We start from the raw sequence: 21878 nt of genomic DNA on the forward strand, positions 1-21878 counted from the left end.
GAACCTTCAAACCACAGAACAATGAGAGAATAGAGGGCAGATTTCCATAACACTGTCCATTGCTCTGGTTTTGAACTGCTCAAACTGACCCGGTGGGACAAGCCTCTCACAACAGAACATAGAGAACACATTCCTGTCCGTGGGTTCAACAGGCAAAGTAAAGGGCTGTTGCACTGAAAAAGGAAACTTAGTAAATACATGACAAGACAGAACTACTGGCAGATCTGCTTGTTATCCCACATACCACCTTTGTACCAACCTAAAAAGAGAGAACTCCTATAATTAGCTGCCAAAATGAGGTGACATTTTAAATGGGTAATGGGGTATGGGCTTTTTTTATTTTTTATTTTTATAAATTACAATTGTGTATAGATCTACCTAGACCCATTTTATAGGCTTAGTTGGAAGAGGGTATAACAGGGGCCAAAAGAGCCTTGCTGTGGCTGCCAGAGACAAGGAAAGTCGCTCAGTGTGCCTGGAAGACGGTGATAGTGTGTGAGGGCTTTCATCGTTGCTGCGTAGATAAAAAAAAAAAAGAGCAAGTTCGTGTTTCTTACTTGTGTGTGTAAACTTGTGTATGAGCATTCGTGGAATGTGTCTGTGTGACAGAGGCATCAACAGGACAAAGGGGAGACTGGGCTAGCGCCAAGTGAGCGGATCAAAGATGAGCTGGAGAGAGCGAGGCGCTGGATGCACATGGCTGAGCAAAATTAGATAATCTTAGAATCAGCTGAATAAAACCCCCCAAAAAGGTGGTTTATTGAAAAAACCGTCCTTGAAAATATCCTGACTTTATGCTATTCAAATATTAGCGTATCTACTGAATACAACTGACTTTTTTTACTCTTCATTGCTGTTTGACCCCTGGAATCATCGTCAATTAAAGGTGAAAGGAATATTGTGAGGGAACTATGATTTAAAACTCACTTGTTTAAATTCAAGTTAATTATGCTTGTTCAAGTATTCTATGCTTCTGTTAATGAGAGCATCACCTCTAAAAATGTTCTAAAATGTAATGTGCAAATTATCTTAAAGAATTCATTAAGGATTAGTGCCTAGTGAACAAAGAAAATGAAACGGGGTGAGAAAGGTTATTGGGTTCATCAAGTGGGAACCTCAAAGCAAGAATTATTCTGCACAAACAAAGCATAAAAATAATAAACACAAGCATCTTTTCTATAGAATACAGTACACCATCTTGCAGGTACAAAGTACATCAAAACTACTGTTTTTTACAAAAATTATACAACACATTTTATGAACCAATAAATATCAAGCACTATATCAAATGTGGAGATTCACCTTGGTAACAAGGCAGCGAAAACAGCACTGGTCTTAATAAGAGTGTGAAAACAGAGGAGAGGAGGCTCCTGCCGTTGCCCCCGGATACGGATGGAGTGAAAGCAAGAACTGGGAGCTGGAAGGAGCTGCAGCTGCCTGGTTTCCATAGCAATGTGGATGCAGGACACGTGAAGGGAGCAGGAGAGACAGACTGAGTGAAACAGAAAGATTACAAGATAAAGAAATGTAACAAGAAATTAAGAAGAGGCAGAAGGAGGAGAAGACTCCAAGAGGGAGCAGAGCAAGAAAATGTTGTAAAATGTATTCAATACAGAGGTGTGGTGGTAGAAGAAGCAAAAGAGGTGGTAAAAGGGGGAGAAAGACACAGCGAAAAAAGAGGCAGGACTTAAAGAGAAGGCGACATTGGAGGGATGTTAAGCTCAGACATGGATCCCCAAGACTTGCCACTGGAGACTGCCACCTTCAGGGGGACCTGGAAAACACACACACACACACACACACACACACATGTTGATGTCATGCCCTGTGGCTTGTTGACTGTATTTAGTCAGTAGTCTGCTGAGTAAATATTTGTTTTATTGAAAAAGCAGTAAGGATGATTTCTGAGTCTTAAAATTAAATAGTGTGGGTTGAATATGGTAAAAAAATATCTGCATAATAGCATGCACTGTGCTCAACCACAACAAGTGCAAGTAAAAGCAAAGACTTTGAGACTTTTCTCGGACCATGTTCCTGCGTGATACTGCACGGTTGTCATTATGAACATCTCCATTTGCCTGGGTCCCATGGCAACAAAACAATTTTTGCATCCACGATTGAACAAAGGTTGAACACAACAACTGACATTATTATATATATATTTATTTATCAATATTTACTCACTTTAAGATGGACTCCCAGATGGTCAATGTGCTGAAGGGACTCCATGGTGCTCCTCACCAGATCTACACACACATGTAGAGTCATTGCATTGTTGGTAATGTAGGTGCAGGTTTTGACAAGGAAGAAGAATGTGTGGAAAAAAAATCTGCTGCAATGATTTAGATCATTTAAAAAATTAAACTGCCCATCGAGTTGGACATTGTAAGATGTAATGCTGAATCTGTGGAATTCTCTTTTGACTGTAACATTGTCACAGATTGTCAGGAATTTACCAAAACAAGCCTTAATGTCTAAAACACATTTCAAGCAGTTTTACTACTTTATGAACAGTATTCTTTACTCTACAAATACTTGGCGTCATAGGTCATGTTTCTTTGATGAGAGGGAATTATTAGATAATTGATATTGGAAGTAGTAATATCACCTGCAAACTGTTCCACTTGGGAGTCCTCCACTTCATACAGAAGCTCATCATGGAGCTGTGCTATCAGCCTATAGTTACAAACACATTCAAAAATGTATGAACACACCAACTATACTATGCTAGACTATAACTTCAATTTAGGGCTGTACCAAAAGTCTTTTCTTTTTTTTCCATTAGATGCTTGGATGGAGCTTTTTTAAATGTCTTTTGTCCTATTTTTTGGGTGACGTCATCACCCAAAAAAATTAAATAACAAATAATTCCTAACAAAATCCTCAATTTGAATGACGTGATTGATCAGATTAAATTAGTTTTTTAATGAAATCAACATTCTTTAATGAAAATTCATTCAGTTTGGTCAACATAAATACATGTAGGCAGCAGGCTAATCCAATAAGGGTATAAAATAATGCTGAAATAATAATTTCGCCCATAGTCTTATAGCAACATTATGTTATGACAGAAACAGTGCTCTGGAGTTATTGGAAATTTTTGGAACACACAAGTCAGAAACAATAATACACACCATTGGAATCTAATACTAAAAATATTATTATACTAATAATATCCATACAGCCTAATCTTTTGTGCAGAACTGTTTAGAAATACCAGGTTTAGTTAATAAACATGAAAGAAATAGCTGACCATCATTCGAATGTTGATTTAGAATTCAAGCGTCAACATTATGAATGAAGCTTTGAAGCCTCAAACTATTTGGTACAGGCCTACCTCAACTACTACTAATATTGCGGCATCTTCATCAACATGCCACCATGCAGGCTTCAAGTAAGTCCTCCCTGTACTTTACATCCTGCTCACCCAACATGCTCATTTAACAGCAGCAATCATTTGACAGAACTCTATTGCTGTATGATCACGATGGGAAAGAGAGTGAAGGATACATTGTTACATTAGGTATGACATGGGATAAATGGCTCGTAATACGAGCGTCTTCAGTCACTAGTCCCATGTTGAATGGTTGTACCTGGCGGAGCATGAGCTGGAGGAGGAGACCAGCTTGAAGATTCTGATCATGGCCATCTTACAAAGATCAGCAGCTGAACCTGGACAAACATTTACATAAACAAAATCTCACACAGTTGCAAAGTGGGAATTCAAGAGGATAAGCTAAACTGAAGAAGCGGACTAATGATTAAATGAGATGTAAGGTAAGATATTAAAGGTATTAAATAGAGATTCAGTGATTTACTTTTTCCACTAACAGCTAGTTTTAGACAACTACCACTTCCTGATCCTTAAAAGTAAACAAAAAGATGACAGTGCAGCAAACAAGCTGACTCTATCACACAGATATGTTTGCCATCCTACCTTGGACCACAAAGTTGACTGCCTGCCTCTCAGCCTGCATGCGGATGCCCCAATCGGGGGCGTTGATGTTAGGGAAGGTTCGTCGACGACCCATGATGGAGAGCACATACCCTAAACAAAAGCAAGAACACATAGTATTTATTAATCAACAGTCATTATACTGATCACAATGTATGCAAGGTGCAATCATACCTTCAGTTAATTTGAGCAAATCTGTCTTTGATGGCTGAGAGATAGATTTGTTTTGTTTTTACTGAATATTTTTAAGCAAACCGTTTACATTTTGCCTACATTTAAAACTATACACTTTATCATATTATATTTACTTTATTTTACTTTGCATAACACTTATTTTGTTGAAATTGTATGTTCTTGAAATTAATAATTAATTCATTATGATTAATTAAAAAATATAGTTAAGTATTTTGTCATTTCAAAAATATCATTATTGCAGATATACCCAAAAATATTGTGATATTGTTTTAGGGCCGTATCGCCCCTCCCTAACGCAAAGAATAAAAGACTTAAGAGTGAAAATATAATGTGACCTTCAGTTATCTATCCACCTCCCTCTCCCGCATTGGATGGGGGAGAGGGAGGTGGGGGGTAGATGTTGGATCTAGCTGAGCAGAATTATTGCTATACATACTATAAATTTATTTTTGCATAATATAATGCAAAATATTATTACATACTATTTGGTATAACTGGTATATTTTTTGCCCAGACATTCTTTTGATATTTGCTTGTCCAAGACATGTAAACAGACGAAAACAGACAGGTGCAAAATCGGTAGAGCTCCCCCTTTTAAAACATACAGTACAGTGGGAAGATGCTCATCCAAAGTCTTAATTAGGTTTTGGCCTATAGCTTATCAGTCTGTGGATGAAAACAATCCACACAATTTCTGAACCATCTAACTCCTTTCAGGCAAGTGACTCATGCAAAATGACACACTGAGCAGAACCAAAGCTCCAGATTTGAACAGTGTCATGACAAGTAATTTGATGATGATGGTAACAGTGGGTTTACAATGACACGCACGCACGCGCACACACACACACACACACACACACACACACACACACACACACACACACACACACACCAGCATCCACATGATTCAAATACAAAAGCAAAGAGAAACACCCTCACATTCCCAGTACAGTCACACAAACACACATTGGAAGGCAACACAAGAATGTGCAGTGACGTGATGTGCACATTATACCCAAACACACATTTTGATGTGCAGGTATGCAACACACACACACACACACACCAGTACATTCCACCAGCTGGACAATAGAGCAGGCTTTACAGCTAAATCCCTCTAGTATCCCTTACTATGAGGAAAGCCAACCAGGGTATGGAACCTGAATGACCCTCTTTCCAGACAATCACGCACAAACATTATTGTGTAGGAAATGAGTGCACAACAGACAGTAACAAACACAAAAAATTCTACTCACTGTGAATTAACCCATGACACATATGTGTGACCTTTTCACCAGGAATGTGACCTTTGCTCTGGGGCCTAAGAATAGGGATGTGAGGTCTACTTTGTGTCACACAATTTTTTCCCAACCATGGACAGTTCTGTGAATCCCACTGGAATGTGTGTGTTTTTCATACCCAATTGGCTGCTTTTTAAGTCAGTGACACATTGGTGTGAAGGCCAGTGCTGTTCAAGTTCAGGCTGTTAGTTTTGAAAGTTTAACTCTAGGCCACAAGGGGTGGGAATCGATTGGCACCTCATGGTTCAATTCCAATTCAGAGGCCAACAATTTGATTCTAAACCAATCATTGATGCATCTCAATGCAAACATTTTTTAATGTTTATTTCCATGCGTGATTTTAAAAACTGTTACTCAGAGTTTGCTAATCCCTTCCTAGACAAAACAGCTAGACAAAGCTTAGACTTTGACATTTACAGTATTTGTCATGCACAAGATTTAATGAAACATTTTGTCTACTGAGGTTTTTATTTTGTTGTTCCAGTCCATTCTTAAGCCTTAAAGGTCCACATTGTGTAATTCTTTGAGTTGATTCTTAGCAAAAACCTTTTTGTTCTTTAACAAATATGCGAGCATTCATGTGTAATTATTTCCACCAACTAATCAAAGTGTTTTTGTAAACGTAGAATCTGCCATTCAGAATACATAGGAGAGACTCACTCCTATGTATTCTGCCATGTTGCGCTTCCATCTTTAAATTATTAGCCAAAGAGGGACATACCTCTGTTTTTTTACGCTTTTAGACTCAGTGGCAGTGTAATGAATGCCATGGAGTGGGAGAATATTACTGAGCGACGGCCGGCAGATTTGAAAGCAGCTGGAGCATCACGCCTATTCTCTAGAACATATAACGGAGTTGCCAAGGAAGTTAAAAAGATCATTAAAACGACAATGTAACAGGAAAAAGAACTAGACCAAGGTTAATATTGGAGTTGCTTTTCCAAGATGAAAAGGGCAAGGATTTTAAATGGGATGCCAAAGAATCAAATCATTCTAGAGAGAATCATGATGCATCTAAGAATCAAGTATTTTCCCCTCCCCAATAGGCCACCACTCTCCCCAGATGAAGCAGATTAGTTTTTAAGTGTTAAACTCTTAACACCTAAGGATGTTAATGTTTTTCATCACCTTTTAAGTTATGGTGAATTTATTAGTGTTAATAAAAGTTTCTTTTGTACATATCCAGCTGTTACAGTGCAACATTATCATTGATTTGAAGCTTAATATTCACTATCTTTTAGCTCTGTTTTTAGTCATTACCAACTCTTGAGGGAAATATCTGACTCTTTAGCTGCTAAACGCTCCAATATGGTCACCAGCTAATCGCTACTTTTGTTGTAGTGCTGTTTGGTGCTGAGCCGGTAGTGCACAGCAGGTTTTTAGAGCTTTTTAGTTGAAACCAGCTGTCTCTTAAGACCAGAAACGGCGCTTTGAGAGCAGTGACAGTACCAGACAGCTGCGAAAGAGGAGCAGAAACTCACTACTGTCAAATAGATTTTTGGAAAATCGCATAGCATACCGGAAAGTAAGACTGGAAAGAAAATTAGATTCAGCACCCATTATGACAAATTAGTAACATTCACAGGCAAATGTATATTTCCTTAATTATAAAAATGTCAAAATGTTGGTAAAGTAACATTTCAAAGAACAGAAGTTGACTTTTCTCATCATCAGTGTGTGTGATGTTTTCAGCTCAGTGTTGCTGCCATTTGTGTGGACCATTATCCGTGACAGAGCATAAAAGGCTGAAGCAACAGCTAAACGGCAAATCTCTTCATTATTAATGACAAGCCTTTGTCAGATCCACTGTTTGCACGAGTCTGCAGTAGAAATATCTGCATGAGTATGTGCATGAACAATTTGACTGTGCATCAGAGCTAATATAGGTTTCTGAGTGAGTGTTTGCACAGCAGGGTCTATGCAGATCTAGGCTTCCCTGTGTCTGCTGTGGTCTTCAAAAGACTTGGTTGTTTTTTTGTCTTTTTTGCGCAAGCAGTCTTTACAAGTACTTCACTTGTTACAGCATTTATCCCAAAAGCTTTGATGAAATGTACATGATTTCAAAAACAACATGACAGGCTTACCCAGTGTGGTGGCTTTTTTCTCATTTTAATATCAAGGGCAGCAAGTGTGAACCATTTAAAAAAGCGTGGTCATGGTAGATATGGCTATGAAGTTATTACTTGTAGTGTATATAATTAAAACAAACTATCAAAATATTCCTATTTTAGTCCTCATCTTTGGCCAATTTCTCCTGGGTTTTTACATTTATGTTATTCTTCCCCCATTACATTGCTGCTATTACACCCACATTGTGATACTGACCTCAAATTCATGTTGCCCTGTCAGCAACCAAAAGTTCTGAACAAATATTGCTGTATCAGATCCCAGTCAACTATAAACTCAGGGATGTGCAGAGGGGACAAGGAGCCCAGGCATGAATTTATCTCTGCTGCCTGAGTCACAGCACAGCTAAAACAGCCATCTAGTGTGATACCTTATATCCCATAAGCCAGCACAGGATACAAAGGACTATTTTATCGATCAGCTACTGTAAATTTCTGCTCTGAAATGAGGGGAGATACAAATGGAAAAGAGATATAAAAACAGTGATTGGATGAGGAAGGCTAACAGGACGAGAGACATATAGGCAGGACCATGGAAAGAAAGAGATTAGAAACAGAAAAAAACAAAGTGAAAGCGCGAGATAAACAGACTGAAGGACAGCAAGACAAAGTGTGGGGCGAGTGGGGAAAATAAATCCCGACACTGCCTCCGATTGGACAATTGCTATAGTGATGAGCTGAATTAAAGCCAACTGTGTGGCGCAACATCACATACACGCTTCAATTAGGAAGCGGAGGAAAGCATTGAGCGGGGAGCGTCACTGGTGATATGTTGCTTTGGGGTCAGTGTTTGTGACAAAGATATGCGCCATCTCAGCTGATAAAGTTTAATATAAAACAAGGTTATGTTATACAGTTATTGTTATCCAAGATAAAATTAATAAGCATCCAGTTTTCCATGCAAAAAAAGCCTGAGAGTCAGTGGCATTTGTCAGTACTGATACAACTGACTCTTTCTCACAGAGACTATTTGATTCGGGTGTAACTAGCTTATCATTTACCTGTTGACTCTTTACATGCTTTTACTCGAAAGGGAAAAGCTGACACAGCACATAAAAGATAAAGTTAAGATAGGATTGGATACCAAACCTTAGGCTGAGGTTTTAACCCAAACATAGACATTAGTGTTGAAGGTTGGAGGATCTGTTTTAGTGCAGACTGACTTCATCGCTCCGTCTGTTGACACTTTGCTCATGTACAGTCTGCAATGAGGGTTAAAGTGCAGACTTTACACTATTTTGTGTGAGCATGTTTAGGTCTCAGGTGTGCAGTGTTGGCAATTCAGTCTGAATATAAATTGAGAGTACCTTCTGAACCATCAGCCCTTTCCCACCCCACCCACCACCCACCTCGTCCCCCTTAAGCATTGACCCTTGGCAGTTTGTCTCATTCCTGCCAATGTAAGCACATCTTCTTGCTCAGCCAAACACACACAAATGCAAAGAGAGTGTGGGTGTATGTGTGAACACCTAAGAAATGCAAACTACATAGTGTATGTCAAAAGTGCATGCCCTAACCTAGACAGACACACACACACGCACACAGTTTTGTTTGTAGGGGCATGTTGCTGACTTCTCCTGTTTGTAATCCTTAACAGTAATCCCTAGTTTCCCTTAGCTTTGACTTTGATCCTGACCTTTAATCCTATACATAAACATTTTGCTACTGAATGCTAGGAAACAGTTCTTACAGTATGAGGCACATTTTCTCCAATGTCTTTCCCTTTAAGAGCATTACACAGACCTTGTTTGTGGCACTGCTGGATGGTCCTCTGGATGAAGGCATGGACTTCTCTGTAAGTCTGCAGGAAGCTGTCCTGGAATCGGCTGGCCTGCTCAGTGCTCACACCGAGGATCCCCGACAGACGCTCACGACCTGCAGAGAACAGCATTTTGCTAACTAGTATGTAACTATGAAAGCTTACATCAGGGAGAGAAGTTACAAGGGAGACATTGATGCCATGCAGATATAACGTAAATATTATGATTAAGTATAAAGATTGGCCATGATGATTCATTGTATCCTAGATTATAACTTCATTAATTTTTTATTATCTTCTACACACATATAAGTGTTAGTAGAGTTAGATAAAAAGTTGGCAATATCTGAAGTATGCTAAAGGAATAGTGTTGCATTTTGGGAATTACTCTTATTTGCTTTATTGACGTTAGACTGTAGGAAGTTACTGCATCTGGCATATACAGTAACCCCTAATAACACTGCAATGTGTCGTTTTTACACTTCAGCATTTGTACGGATCAAACAAATGAGATATAAAGTGTTAATTAGTGACTAGCTGTACACCCGTTTCTTGTCTTTGTGCTAAGCTATGCTAGCCCAGTTTTATATTTATCGTACGGATATGAGAATGGTATCTATCTTGTCATTTAATTCCAAACAGGGAATCAATTAAGCATGTTTCCCAAAATAGATAGATAGAAATAAAGACCTTGAGCTGACAAATTAACAACCAGTGTATTTAAATAAAGCCAAACTACCAGGAGAAGATAAGAAAGTTGAAAGGGGGCGAGTGAACAGAGCTGGACCAGAGGATAAAGAAATAAAGAGAAAAAGTAGAGCCAAATGAAGGGTGAAAGATAGATGAGGACAATATAAAAGGAATGTGGGGCAGGATCAGGGCAAGAGCTGTGTGTGTGTATAAAGTGAAGCTAAACATGTGCTTTCCCAGGAAGTGTTAAAGGTGTATAATTTGTAACAAGAGTAAAGGAGCGGGCTACAAGGTGACAAACAGATCAATAGAGGAGTGTAAGCTAAAGAGTGCCACAGTTACTTTGTGTGTGTGTGTGTGTGTGTGTGTGTGTGTGTGGTTTGGCGCTCTAAGGGGTGTGTGTTAATGTCTGCTTGGTGGCAAAATGGCACCCCAATGAATACTTGATAGATATAAGTGGATACGTTTTTTTGTATTGAACAAGGATAAAAAAAGCCTTAGAGCAGATGAAGAGATCTGAATTCATTTGAGCTGGCATGTCTGTCTGTGTGGCAGGTACACAGTTGCGGAAATATGGCTCTTGAAATAAAATAAAAAAGTAACTCCTTTCCATTTCATTCTCTTTATTTTCCCACTTCAGATTATACCTCTGTCTCAACACCTACTTTAAATGTGACCCATTTGTGTGTGTGTATGTGTGTGTGTATTCATGACTCCATAGCAAGTGCTCTGCCTCTCCTCCCTTATCTGATTATTGTCTTTCGGACAAAGCTTGCTTTTAGTATTTGGTATCCATGACAACACATCCTTCTAGTAAGTGACTGTGATAAAAATAAAATTCAAAGACAGGGATTTTGTCCCCGTTTGTAATATACAGCTGCAACATATGTTTGGTTAATGAAAGATTATATTTTATTATATTATAGCCTATAATGTAGGCAATTTAATATAAGCCATATATTAAAACAATAAAAAAACAACTATATAAAAACAAACAGGCTTATATCTGAGAATGCTCCTTCAGTTGTTTAAACAATGTGAACGGACTTATTTAAAGAGGGAAAGAGAGACAATGATGTAGACAGTGTGTGATGGACTGAAGAGTGTGACACAAACACTTTCTTTGATCATGAAGCTGATTGTTACTCAACAATTCTCTGGTTTATCAGTGAAGTGTCTGAACTACACTGCGGACTGGATTGTCTGCTGACAGCGTGACAGCTGACTCATATGAATGGGCCCTGCGCAGGTTAAATACGCATCAGCAGATCATCAGCGTTACATACTGTGTGTCAAAGTTAATGATCCAGTGACTAATGTTTGTTTTTTTTCATAGAATTTTTAGCCCTAGTGGCCGCCACAACAGAACGTTACTAGCGGAAACACTAGTATTTAGTAGTATTTACTAATTATATGTTTTCCTCTCCAGCTTAACAAAATATGCAGCCGTGTAAATAAAATAAAACTGTAGGCAGATGTCAGCAGTGTGGACTGGCGCTGTGTCTCCCTCTTTGTTGCAGGAGAACCTGTAAGCGAGTGGGAGTGCGGAGAGTGTGAGAGAAGATAGAAATGGATTATTTATGGAAAAAATGGATAATGTAACGCAACATCAAACTATATCAATTTAAATAGTATTGTCTCATTCCATATCTCGTTTGAAAATATATCAATATACCTTATAAAGTTGACACAATTCCCAGCCCTACTGTGAAGAGATGTTCCTCCACATACTTCTGGTCAAAAATGATAACTAGTGCAATCTATTTAGCTGTATACCACAAATACAGCCCATGCATGTTCTACTGAAAATTTACATTAAAATATGTTGTGTTCAGAAAGGAAAACGGTGAACCCGTAATTTGTTTGGCAATTAAACCTCCCCATTTGAGTGACGTCCTGTTGTGTTCTTTAACCCCCCAATGTAGCACAAGTAGACTTTAGTCAGTCTCGACTTTTCGCTGCAGGCCTGGTGCATTTCTTTGTGTGTCCTCCCTGCGGCAAACCCTACTACAGCCTAAACGCACTACTCCCATTCAAAATGAATGTAAAGACCTGCGTTTATGCCACACCGTTTGACGGCCAACGCAGGCTGTGTGAATGCCCATAAGTGGATATCAATACTCAACATGTCAAAAGATGTCAAATTAAGTTAAACACATACAATAACATTGATACCTCAGGTATGAAAGCTGTATGAACCAGCAAATTTTTTTTATGCATGACATACACTAAAGTGCCTTCAGTTTCCTAAGCAGGATATAACATGTAAGTAAGCTTGATCATTTTGACTTAGATTTTCCCTAACATACTTTAAGCACACTGTTTATATATAATATAAAAATAATGAGGCCTTCATGTACAGCAGAAGCCATGCAGGTACGGCAGTCATAAATAAATGAATGAAACATGTATGATAGGTTTGTTTTGAAAAGGTGCTAGAGTTTGATATAATAGCAGTTTTGACAACAGACTCTAAAGTTAAACTGTTATTATACTATAGACTTTTGAAGATTAGGCATTTCTTATTAGTCAGCCCAGGGACTACTTCACAACACACCATCACAAAAGCTGGTGTGGAAAAAAGCTCTATATACTCTACATAAGCATTAAAACTGGCCACTGGTAATAAAACCTGATGAAGAGTGCAGACTGCCTGTAAAACCTCTTTTTATCACACAGGTGAAAGCACAAATGCACATGCTCTTGTTTTGTATGCCTAAACACGCGTTCACATCAGGTTCATATATACATGTGCTAAACACACACACACACACACGCACACACTTCACCCTGGTTGTGTGTGTGTGTGTGAGTGTGTGTTTCATAAGAGCATGCACGTGTGTGAACCAAAAATGGGACACCAGAGACAGAGACAAGTCTCTTTTTGGTCCACATTGGTGTATTATACATTCATCTTCCTCTCTATTTTTATCTTTTCCTGTGCCTCTACCGTCTACCCCTTATCCCTGCCCACCCTGTGGAATCAGGAATGTGATCCACAGCATGAAAGAAATACTGTCCTAGCAGAAATCACTGAGCATCTTTGTTAAAAGATAACCTAAATCGTTTGATACTGCAATCGCTTCCCTCTTTCTGATTGATATATTTTGCTACATTTACCCTCTTCACACAATGAACCACTTAAGTAGATCTAAGGGGTCTGAACCATTTGCCGAATCACACTTAGACCCAATTATTTTGTTATTTTTTTTAACAATTTTTACAGCACAGGTAATTGTCTAGTTGATTAATTAATCTGTATGTCAATCTGTATGTCTATTACTATGTGTGTGTGTGTGTGTGTGTGTGTGTGTGTGTGTGTGTACTCACCTGCCCCGTACACAACAGAGTAGACAATGCGTTTGGCATGTTCCCGATCCTCAGAAGTCACCTCCCCCTCACTCACCCCTTTCCTGGGTGACAAAGATAAACACATTGAGAGAGGCGTGTTTAATTCTATACTACATTTAAATATACATACACAAAGAGTATTTTTCAGGGGAGAACAAAATGGTCAAAAGATTTGTTTGAAAATCTAATTTTAACCCAGTTGGAGAATTAACTTATGTTAGAAGCCCAAATTAAAATGTTTATTTAAAGTGAAATATGCAAATGCTGTCCTTGGTTTACCTATGTAAAAATAAAAAAATTTGTATACAATGGATTACTATTTTTGATACCAGGGACAACCCTGGGACATGGGGAAGATAGAAAAATACAAGACAGAAAAGTGACACAGAGATGGAGGAGATAGAAAAGGACAGCAGAAAAATTACTACAAGAAGAAAAAGGGAAATAAAGAGAGAAGCTATGTGAGATATGGACGTTAAAAGAATATGAATTGCCAGGAGACAGAGGGAGTAAAGATAAGAACAGAGACCGGAGGACAGAGAAAGAGGCAGGGATGGACAGACAGTTATGTAATGTGACTCGTAGACGCCGTAGTACTGGGGATCAGACAGGGCAGGAGGACAAGTCTGCAAAGCGGCATCTCTGGAGGGGCTGAGTGGAAGCTGCCACTGCTGATCAGTGTTGAGAGAGTACCCGCCCCTCCACCACACACCCACACACACACCCACAAACACACAAATTGAAACCGTATCTGTTGAGCTTCAAGACTCCAGAGTTTCATGATGTCAGAGGTCTTGATGTCTGTAGCCTCAGGATAAGGACTCTTTGAGGTGATTACACTTGCAATGCCTTTCCCTGTCAAATGCTATATTAAGGTCAATTATGGGTAACCTATAACCTCCAGTGGGTGACTGAATGGGAGCATTACCCTTCACTGTGCGTCTAGTTGATGGAAATCCATACTGGGTTTCCACTGCCTCCTGCTGGCCAGACATTAATCTACTTTATTTTTTTATCTGGTACACTACTGTTCAAAAGTTTGTAATCTCCTGCCACAAAAGTTTGATTCGATACAGCCAGAAGTATGAGAAGACTACTCTATATAAAAAGTAATGTTTTATACAAGGAGAAAAACACTGTGCAATGGTTCAACCAGACTGACAACTGAAGGTGCAAAAAGAGACAGGTTCCTCTGAGTTAAATTAGAATGGAAGAAATCAGCAGTCATTGGTAAAAAAAAACTATAACAAGCTGAAATCAACAGTAGCGCTGCAATTAACAATTATTTGCATTGTCTATTAACCTGTCAATAATTTTCTTGATTAATCGATTTGTTGTTTGGTCTATAAAAGGTCAGAAAATTGTAAAAAAGAAAAAAAAGAAAAGAAAAAAAAAGTGGATCAGTATTTTCCAAAGTTGAAAATGATGTTGTTAAATGTCTTGTTTTGTCCACAACTCAAAAAAACTTACTTTACTGTCATAGAGAATTAAAAGATACAAAGAATATTGACATTTAAAAAGCTGAAGTTTTGAATTTTTCCATAAAAGTTTACTCGAACACATAATCGATTATCAAAATACTTGGCAATTAATTTAATACTTGACAATTAATCGATTAATCTTTGCAGCTCTAATCAACAGGCATGTCGGTTTAGCAAAGCTATTCTTAAAACTTCCCAACAGAACTAGGTGGTAAGTCTAGGGTTAGTAATGCTGACATTTTTTAAGGGAATATCAGCTGTACATACTATGGACTGAAAAATATCTTCAATCTAACCACTGAGTAGACAGCAGAGGGCCCAAAGAAAAACAGGACACTGATTTACATACTTAACTACTTTATTTAGAGCCTAGTTGCACCGTTATGGTTCAATATTGATCAAGGGTGTTTTCTGGTTGGAAAACAAAAATCAAAGGGTACACTGTGGAACACTGTGGGAAACCAAATGAAAGTTTGAATCACTTAATTTATCATTTTATAAAAGCTTGTCTCAGCCTTCCATAAAATGGGCATGTTGCTGTTACTGTTAGGAGACACTTGCATTAACACTCACCTTGGCAAGCTGTTCATGTGTGTGGGTGTGTGTGTGTGTGTGTGTGTGTGTGTGTGTGTGTGTGTGTGTGTGTGCGTGCGTGTGTATGTGGGAGAGACCTACCACTGAGAGGCCAACATGGTAAAGACGTCCGCCTGTGGGTTGGTGAAAATGCGAAGCAGCTCAGGGTCAGAGGAGAGGTGAGCCAACAGACGCAGCTCCACCTGGCAGAAGTCTGACACGTACACACCCACACCCAGTTACATACAGACAGACAGACAGACAGACACACAGACACACAGACACACAGACACACACACACACACACACACACACACACACACACACACACACACAAACCTTCTTAATGCCACATCTAAAACAATCATCATCCAATCACAACATTGGGATTTGCGGAAAAATACTTATTGCTTTCCTGTCAAGAATTAGATGAAAAGATCAATACCACTCTTAGACATGAGAGTGGTTTTGATTAAGAGAGGGAATAAGAGTACTTGCCAAATTGTCAAACTATTTCTAACTAACTATAGCAAATTTAAAAATTGAGATATAAAACACTAAAATATTTCACGGTAATTAAAAAAAAAATGCTGAGCCTGTGCTACTTTGACATCATGTTGCAATTATGTTACTGCATCTTCTCCACCTGATTCTCCACAATAGGTCTTGCAACAGGATGTTTGGATGGATCTGTGAATGTAAATCCATGTAAAGCTGGGCTATTAAGGAAATGTCAGGTTCCTTGGAAGCACAAACATGCTGATATTAAACCTTGGTGTGACTATTCAGTGACCTCAGGATTGTATGAATGCAAAAGTTGCACCTACTGGCTAAACATCAAGGAATAGTTCACTAAAAGGTGACAAAATGGTTTTTTTTCTTCATTTAGCAAGGACTTTAAAGCTTTAGTACGTCCCTTTTTTTATAATAATACACTTCTGTTACATTCCAGCCATGACAAATGAGTTGCTGCAAAGCTAAGACTATCGGTGCCGAACTCTTTCCATATTTCGCAGCATGGCTGTGTTTAGAAAGTGGTGTTGTCAGGTGACTTAGGCATGCAGAAACTTCTGAAGAGTCCATCATGTTTTTTTAATCCTCTGTGTCTTCCTTGGCTACGTAGTAACTGTGTGGCAAACAATTTCTAAACTAAATTATCTTCTTCATCTTTTGTTGAAGAATTAAAAAAGTTGAGGATGATTTGGAAATAGGACAGGAACTACAGGACTGACACAATTTCAGGACAGTGAAGTTGCAGGACAGACAGGAAACAAATTGTTTTAGAAATTTGCCCAAGGGACGTACATAAGCAGAGAAATAACCAGAGGCTTTAAATGCAACAAACTGACTGACACACAACAAAACATTAACAAAATAGGTGGACAAAAACTCTGTCTCACCTAGCTCCACACTATAATTCACCTGCGTTTAAAGATGCACACACACACACAACTCTGTAAACAGAATTATGGACTGACACATGGGAGAAAGAAAACACTCGCATGTCTTTGTGGCGGGGGACATTGTGTTAGGGCAACATTTCCTATACTCACAGGTACTCTAGCTCATTGTCAGCTTGGCAGATCTAAACTGAAACATCTCTCAAGATGTAATCACACATACACACTCTAAAATCAACACCTACAAAGCATCTCTTCCTCTGCTCGGCTACTTCAAAATAAAATAAAACCCGGCGTGTGTGTGGGAAAAAAACTAATTAAAAATGGATGAAGGGGAAAATGAGACACTTTCTCTCTGTGACGATGAAACAACCAGCTGTAATAGATTTCTGCTAATGTAGGAAGAGAGAAAATGATGGATGATGGGTGCATAGCTTTGTGAGGGGTAAATACAATGCACTGAAGTATGAAAGTTAGTTAGTTACATTTCTTATAATCAAGATCAATCTCACAGTTTACTTTGAAACAGTTTTCAGGTCATATTATTGGACCCTATTGGAAATTAAACAAAGCAAACACCAGCTACTGTTTAACCCAGGTCAGCCACCATAGACTGAAAAGCAAAAAGATAAAAGGGACAGGGAGAGACTCCAGTGGGATGGATCAAGACAAGAAAGCAGGGTAGAGGGGTGATGGTGAGGTAAGCAATGAAGGAAAAGTTTCTAAAGATATCCTCCCATCAATGTTTTATGAGTCAGATCACATTTCCTCCAAGCATGGCCGGCAGCTTCAGAAACATATTGCTGACCAGGATGTGTGTGTGTGTGTGTGTGTGTGTGTGTGTGTGTGTGTTTGTGTGTGTGTGTGTGTGTGTGTGAGATAGAGAGAAAAAGAGAGAGCGAGATGATTAATAATATCAGACTACACATTTGAAAGTGTGATCTTCAGTGAGTATGTGTGTGTGTATATGTTTTCCAAGGCCACTTTCTAACAGATAGTTTCTGTGATTAAACCCTTTCTATGATTTAGATGCTAGACCAGGTAAGATGAATTAGTATATACATTTATAAATATATGAATTTACTGAATAGGCATTATTGCTTTCTGCTCGCTTTAATCAAAATTTAAATAAAACTTAATCAATGGTAATTTTAATCTGTAGCCCTTGCCTTATGATAGTATTTTTAATTATTTCCATAAACATATGTATTGAGCAATAACTTAATTAAAATAACAATTGTGTTTTATTAGTTGTAGCCCATACAAATCACTTTGCAGGGTCATGTAATACTTGAGAATAGAGTTATTAAAACAATAAATCCATTGGTACTAGACTCCTTTTTCCTTGGAGAGCATATTAAGACATTGAGGAGGCTATGTCGGGGGTCATACATTTTAATGCCATCACCCACAGTATCCTAAACAGCCCTCAGTAATGCTTTGCTGTACAGTATGAAGGTTATCCATAAAAGCTTAAGAGCTCAACTAAAACCTGCACAGTGAGAACATGAAATGCCACCTGTGGGTTGGGGTTGGTCTCGAGAGGCTTCCAGGAAGGATGATTTGATAAGCATACAGGACATGGCAATCTAAGGATTTAGGTAGAACTGGATTGTGAGAGTTAAAGTCTGTTGGGTCAAATGTATGCTGTATGTACCATGTACTTCATAACTAATAGCCCAGAGGACAAGAGGAGGGACTAGACCAAAATTCCAATTTAACGCAGAATTTATTCCAGAAGAACAGCTGTTAGTTTCAATATCAGTAAAGGTAATTTTCTGTAAGGCTCCAAGAACAATGAAATAATTTGTTTGGTTTGGAAAGAGTGGCTATCTTGAATCTCACTGTAAAGTAAAATGTTACTAAATCTTCTACTTTGATGAGCAAACAGATTCTTTTTTACCCATGTCAGTATAAATACATTTTTTCATCAATCGTTAAACCCGTATTGACTGATTTTTGGCCATATTAGGGAAATTTAAAACAAGTTTAGGAAACAACATATCATTTCAGACATTCCCTTGATATGTTATAAAAAATTCAATCACAGCCACTTGATAGCTAAGTAATAATATGTGGGAACAAAACTTTAAAAAAGTACTAACCAGTACAGTACTGGCCCTGAAAATGTTGATTACAGATGGTAGATAAAGTCAGTGGGCTATGTATCAAGCATACCCACACAAGTATCCTTCATGAACCTGTGCATTTACAGAATTGTTCTGATGAAGATCAGCAGGCTGATCCGTGTTGCTGAACCATGACTTCTCTTTTTTAACCTTTTGCTAGCTTTTGCATTAGCTCATTTTTACTGGTACTAAATAAACTTTCCAAAATTACTGGTATAATAACAATAAAGCAGTGTTAAATTTGTCACCTATTTTTAATTTAGTCTTTAGTTTTAGTCATATTCAGTCATTCACATATCTTTTTTTGTTAGTCAAGTTTTAGGCGACTAAAAGTCTTGTCATTTTAGTCTAGTTTTAGTCAAAAGAGAACTCAAGGTATCTTAGTCAAGTTTTAGTCAAAACGTTTTTAAAATAATTTTTTCTGAGATTATTTCTGATAACTATTTCAATCAAATAGTGTTCCACACATCTCAAAAATTGGTTAAATGTCATAATTATCTGACAATATACACTTGCTGAATGATTTTAGTTGAATGCAACTTTATTAAACGCTTTTTATATCGAGCCTCTTCCTTCATGCAAATGCAATCGTACACAGACACGTTAGATAAGTGCCAGGGTTCCTGGGCTCTACAGCACATTGTTTTGTTGCCAGCAGTAGCATAGCCTACATTTCTCCGGCCGTTCTGCAAGCTGAGCTGGGCTTCCTCCCACCACGCCAGGGCAAAATTGCTACCTGGATGTGTGACAGCTAGATGAAAAAAAAGGGGACACGCCGAATCTCTAGATGAGCCGCAGCCGCGCCACGCCTGATTGGCCCTCAGCGCTTCAACCTGGCACTTCACTAGTTTTATTTCATGATGAAAAAGTAGAGACGATTGTAGACAAAAATGAAGAGAGATTTTATCTTAGTTTTTATATTATCCAACATTTTTTAGTCTTGTCTCATTTTGTCAACAATTATGCATGTTAATTTAGTCTTAGTCAGCATTTTTTGGACATTGGTGCAGTCTTGTGATCATCTCATGCTAGTCATGGAAAAAAAGGTCAATGACGAACATATTTAGTCTTGTCTCGTCTGATGAAATTAACCCTACAACAAAGCACATTAAATAACAACTGTAAAAATGTTGAATAACCTTTAGCTAACGACTTCATCCTGTTAGATTCACCAATAATTGGTGTTTTTGAAATTTGTGTGGGCGCACACACACACACACACACACACACAAACACATACACACACAAGTTGCTTGAGGAAAAGGAGGCTGTTCAAAATAAAATAAATACAAAATAAAAGAATAGTAAACAGACTAAGCCATGTTTTTGTTACTTCTGAGGCTTGGATCGATAAACTCAACACACACTCAAAACAAATCGGCGTTATAATCCCTTTACCTTTACAGACATGAAAGTAACATTTAGATACATAATTTGTGTTGACATGCCTCTTGGTTGAACTTTTTATAGGGACACTGAAAAGTGATTGTAGATGAACACACACAAACACAGATACACACACGCGCACGCACACAAACACACACACACACACACACACAGAGAGAGCAGTTGTTCCAGTTTGGGAAGGACATTGGAGAACATAAACGGGTGACTGGGCACAAGCTCCCTGGAAGGGGTTATTTCTATGGCAACCTGGCCTAAGTGCATCTGTGTGCCTTTGTGGTTGTGTGGGCGTGTGCTTGTCTGCCGGTGTGTTTGTGTGTGTGTGTGTGCGTGTGTGTGTGTGTGTGTGTGTGTCTGTGTGCGTTTGTAAATCCCTGCCGTGCTATGTGTGTATATGTGGAATCCTCGCTCTTATCCTGCTGCTGCTGCTGTCCTCCTGCTAACCCTGGTTTATCTGTCTGGTTGTGTAAGTGCACGACAGTGTCAGCGCCAGCAGACACCGGGCGTTCACCACAAAACTCTTCCAGGCTGACAGTGTCCCAGCTCTCCCCTAAGTCTGCACAACACTGACCTGTGGTACACCCTGAATGACCTTCTGACGCCAGCTAAGGTTGTCTCACCATAAGAAGTTACAAACATGAAAAGTTAAATCAAGCCATGGGAAAACATCTATGCTGATTTGAGATTGTACATTTAAGTACAAAAATACAATAAGTTAAAGCAGGTTATCACACACGTTTCCACGAGACTGAATCACTCCCATAGGTTTAGTTGGTCTCTGGGTCAACAATGAATGCAATGACATGCCTTAGCAGCTAAGTGATCCTCAATTAAGAATAAATTAATTTGTGTAAAAACATGGGCAATGATTAAAGTCTATGCCTGTGACCTTTACTTCTTAGTTGTATGCTAAGGACAATGTGCATATCCAAGTAACTGTTTTAACATTAAAAACATAAGTATGACTAACAGCAGGAAGTCAAAAAAGTATATTAGAAGGTGCTCAGTAAAACTTAAAAACAGACTCCCAAAATATATTAATCAAAACCTTTCCCAAAACAATCCATACGTTTTGGAAAAACACAGAAAATCAGAGCCTCATTACTGTGTATCAGATTGGGTGGCAGTATTAAAAATAGTTAAGTATGAAAAATGTAAAATATTAAAGTTTGACATTACTTATTTTCTTACCTGCAGCAAGAAAAGTCCATCCTTCCTGAGGGATAAACATTGCCCGAGGATGAACAGTCACCACCTCCTCCTCCTTTCCTGTGAGGACCAAACACAGATCCGTGAGGAACACCTCAGCAAATCGTCCCTCACTGCAAAGTGTATGCTACTTTAAATATACAAACCATGTTACAGTAGCCTCTTGTCACCTGCTTGTTAAGATTTAGAATATTTTATGTGGTACAGGAAAACTAAAGCCTGTTTTTGAGGAACACAAGGCTTTCCAGTATTCGAACATTTACGGGATTTAAATGAAGAAAAAACAAAACATTTATTGTGAT

General features: G+C 38.4%; 1 protein-coding gene across 2 annotated transcripts in view; it reads right to left on the minus strand.

Moving 5' to 3' along the window:
- Window positions 1–1079: 1079 nt before the first annotated feature.
- poln (polymerase (DNA directed) nu) overlaps window positions 1080–21878 on the minus strand; it is a 53365-nt gene continuing 32566 nt past the window's right edge. For both annotated transcript variants that reach the window (XM_034901183.1, XM_034901182.1), the window contains exons 20-28: window positions 21559–21636; window positions 15537–15648; window positions 13360–13442; window positions 9324–9455; window positions 3938–4048; window positions 3594–3672; window positions 2609–2676; window positions 2185–2246; window positions 1080–1774 (exon numbers count right to left, since the gene is read on the minus strand). In XM_034901183.1, the coding sequence (XP_034757074.1) occupies window positions 1688–1774; window positions 2185–2246; window positions 2609–2676; window positions 3594–3672; window positions 3938–4048; window positions 9324–9455; window positions 13360–13442; window positions 15537–15648; window positions 21559–21636 (812 nt within the window). In that variant the 3' untranslated portion in view covers window positions 1080–1687. The remainder of the gene's footprint in view (window positions 1775–2184; window positions 2247–2608; window positions 2677–3593; window positions 3673–3937; window positions 4049–9323; window positions 9456–13359; window positions 13443–15536; window positions 15649–21558; window positions 21637–21878) is intronic.

The sequence above is a fragment of the Etheostoma cragini genome, chromosome 19 (genome assembly GCF_013103735.1).
Source record: "Etheostoma cragini isolate CJK2018 chromosome 19, CSU_Ecrag_1.0, whole genome shotgun sequence".
NCBI lineage: Eukaryota > Metazoa > Chordata > Actinopteri > Perciformes > Percidae > Etheostoma > Etheostoma cragini.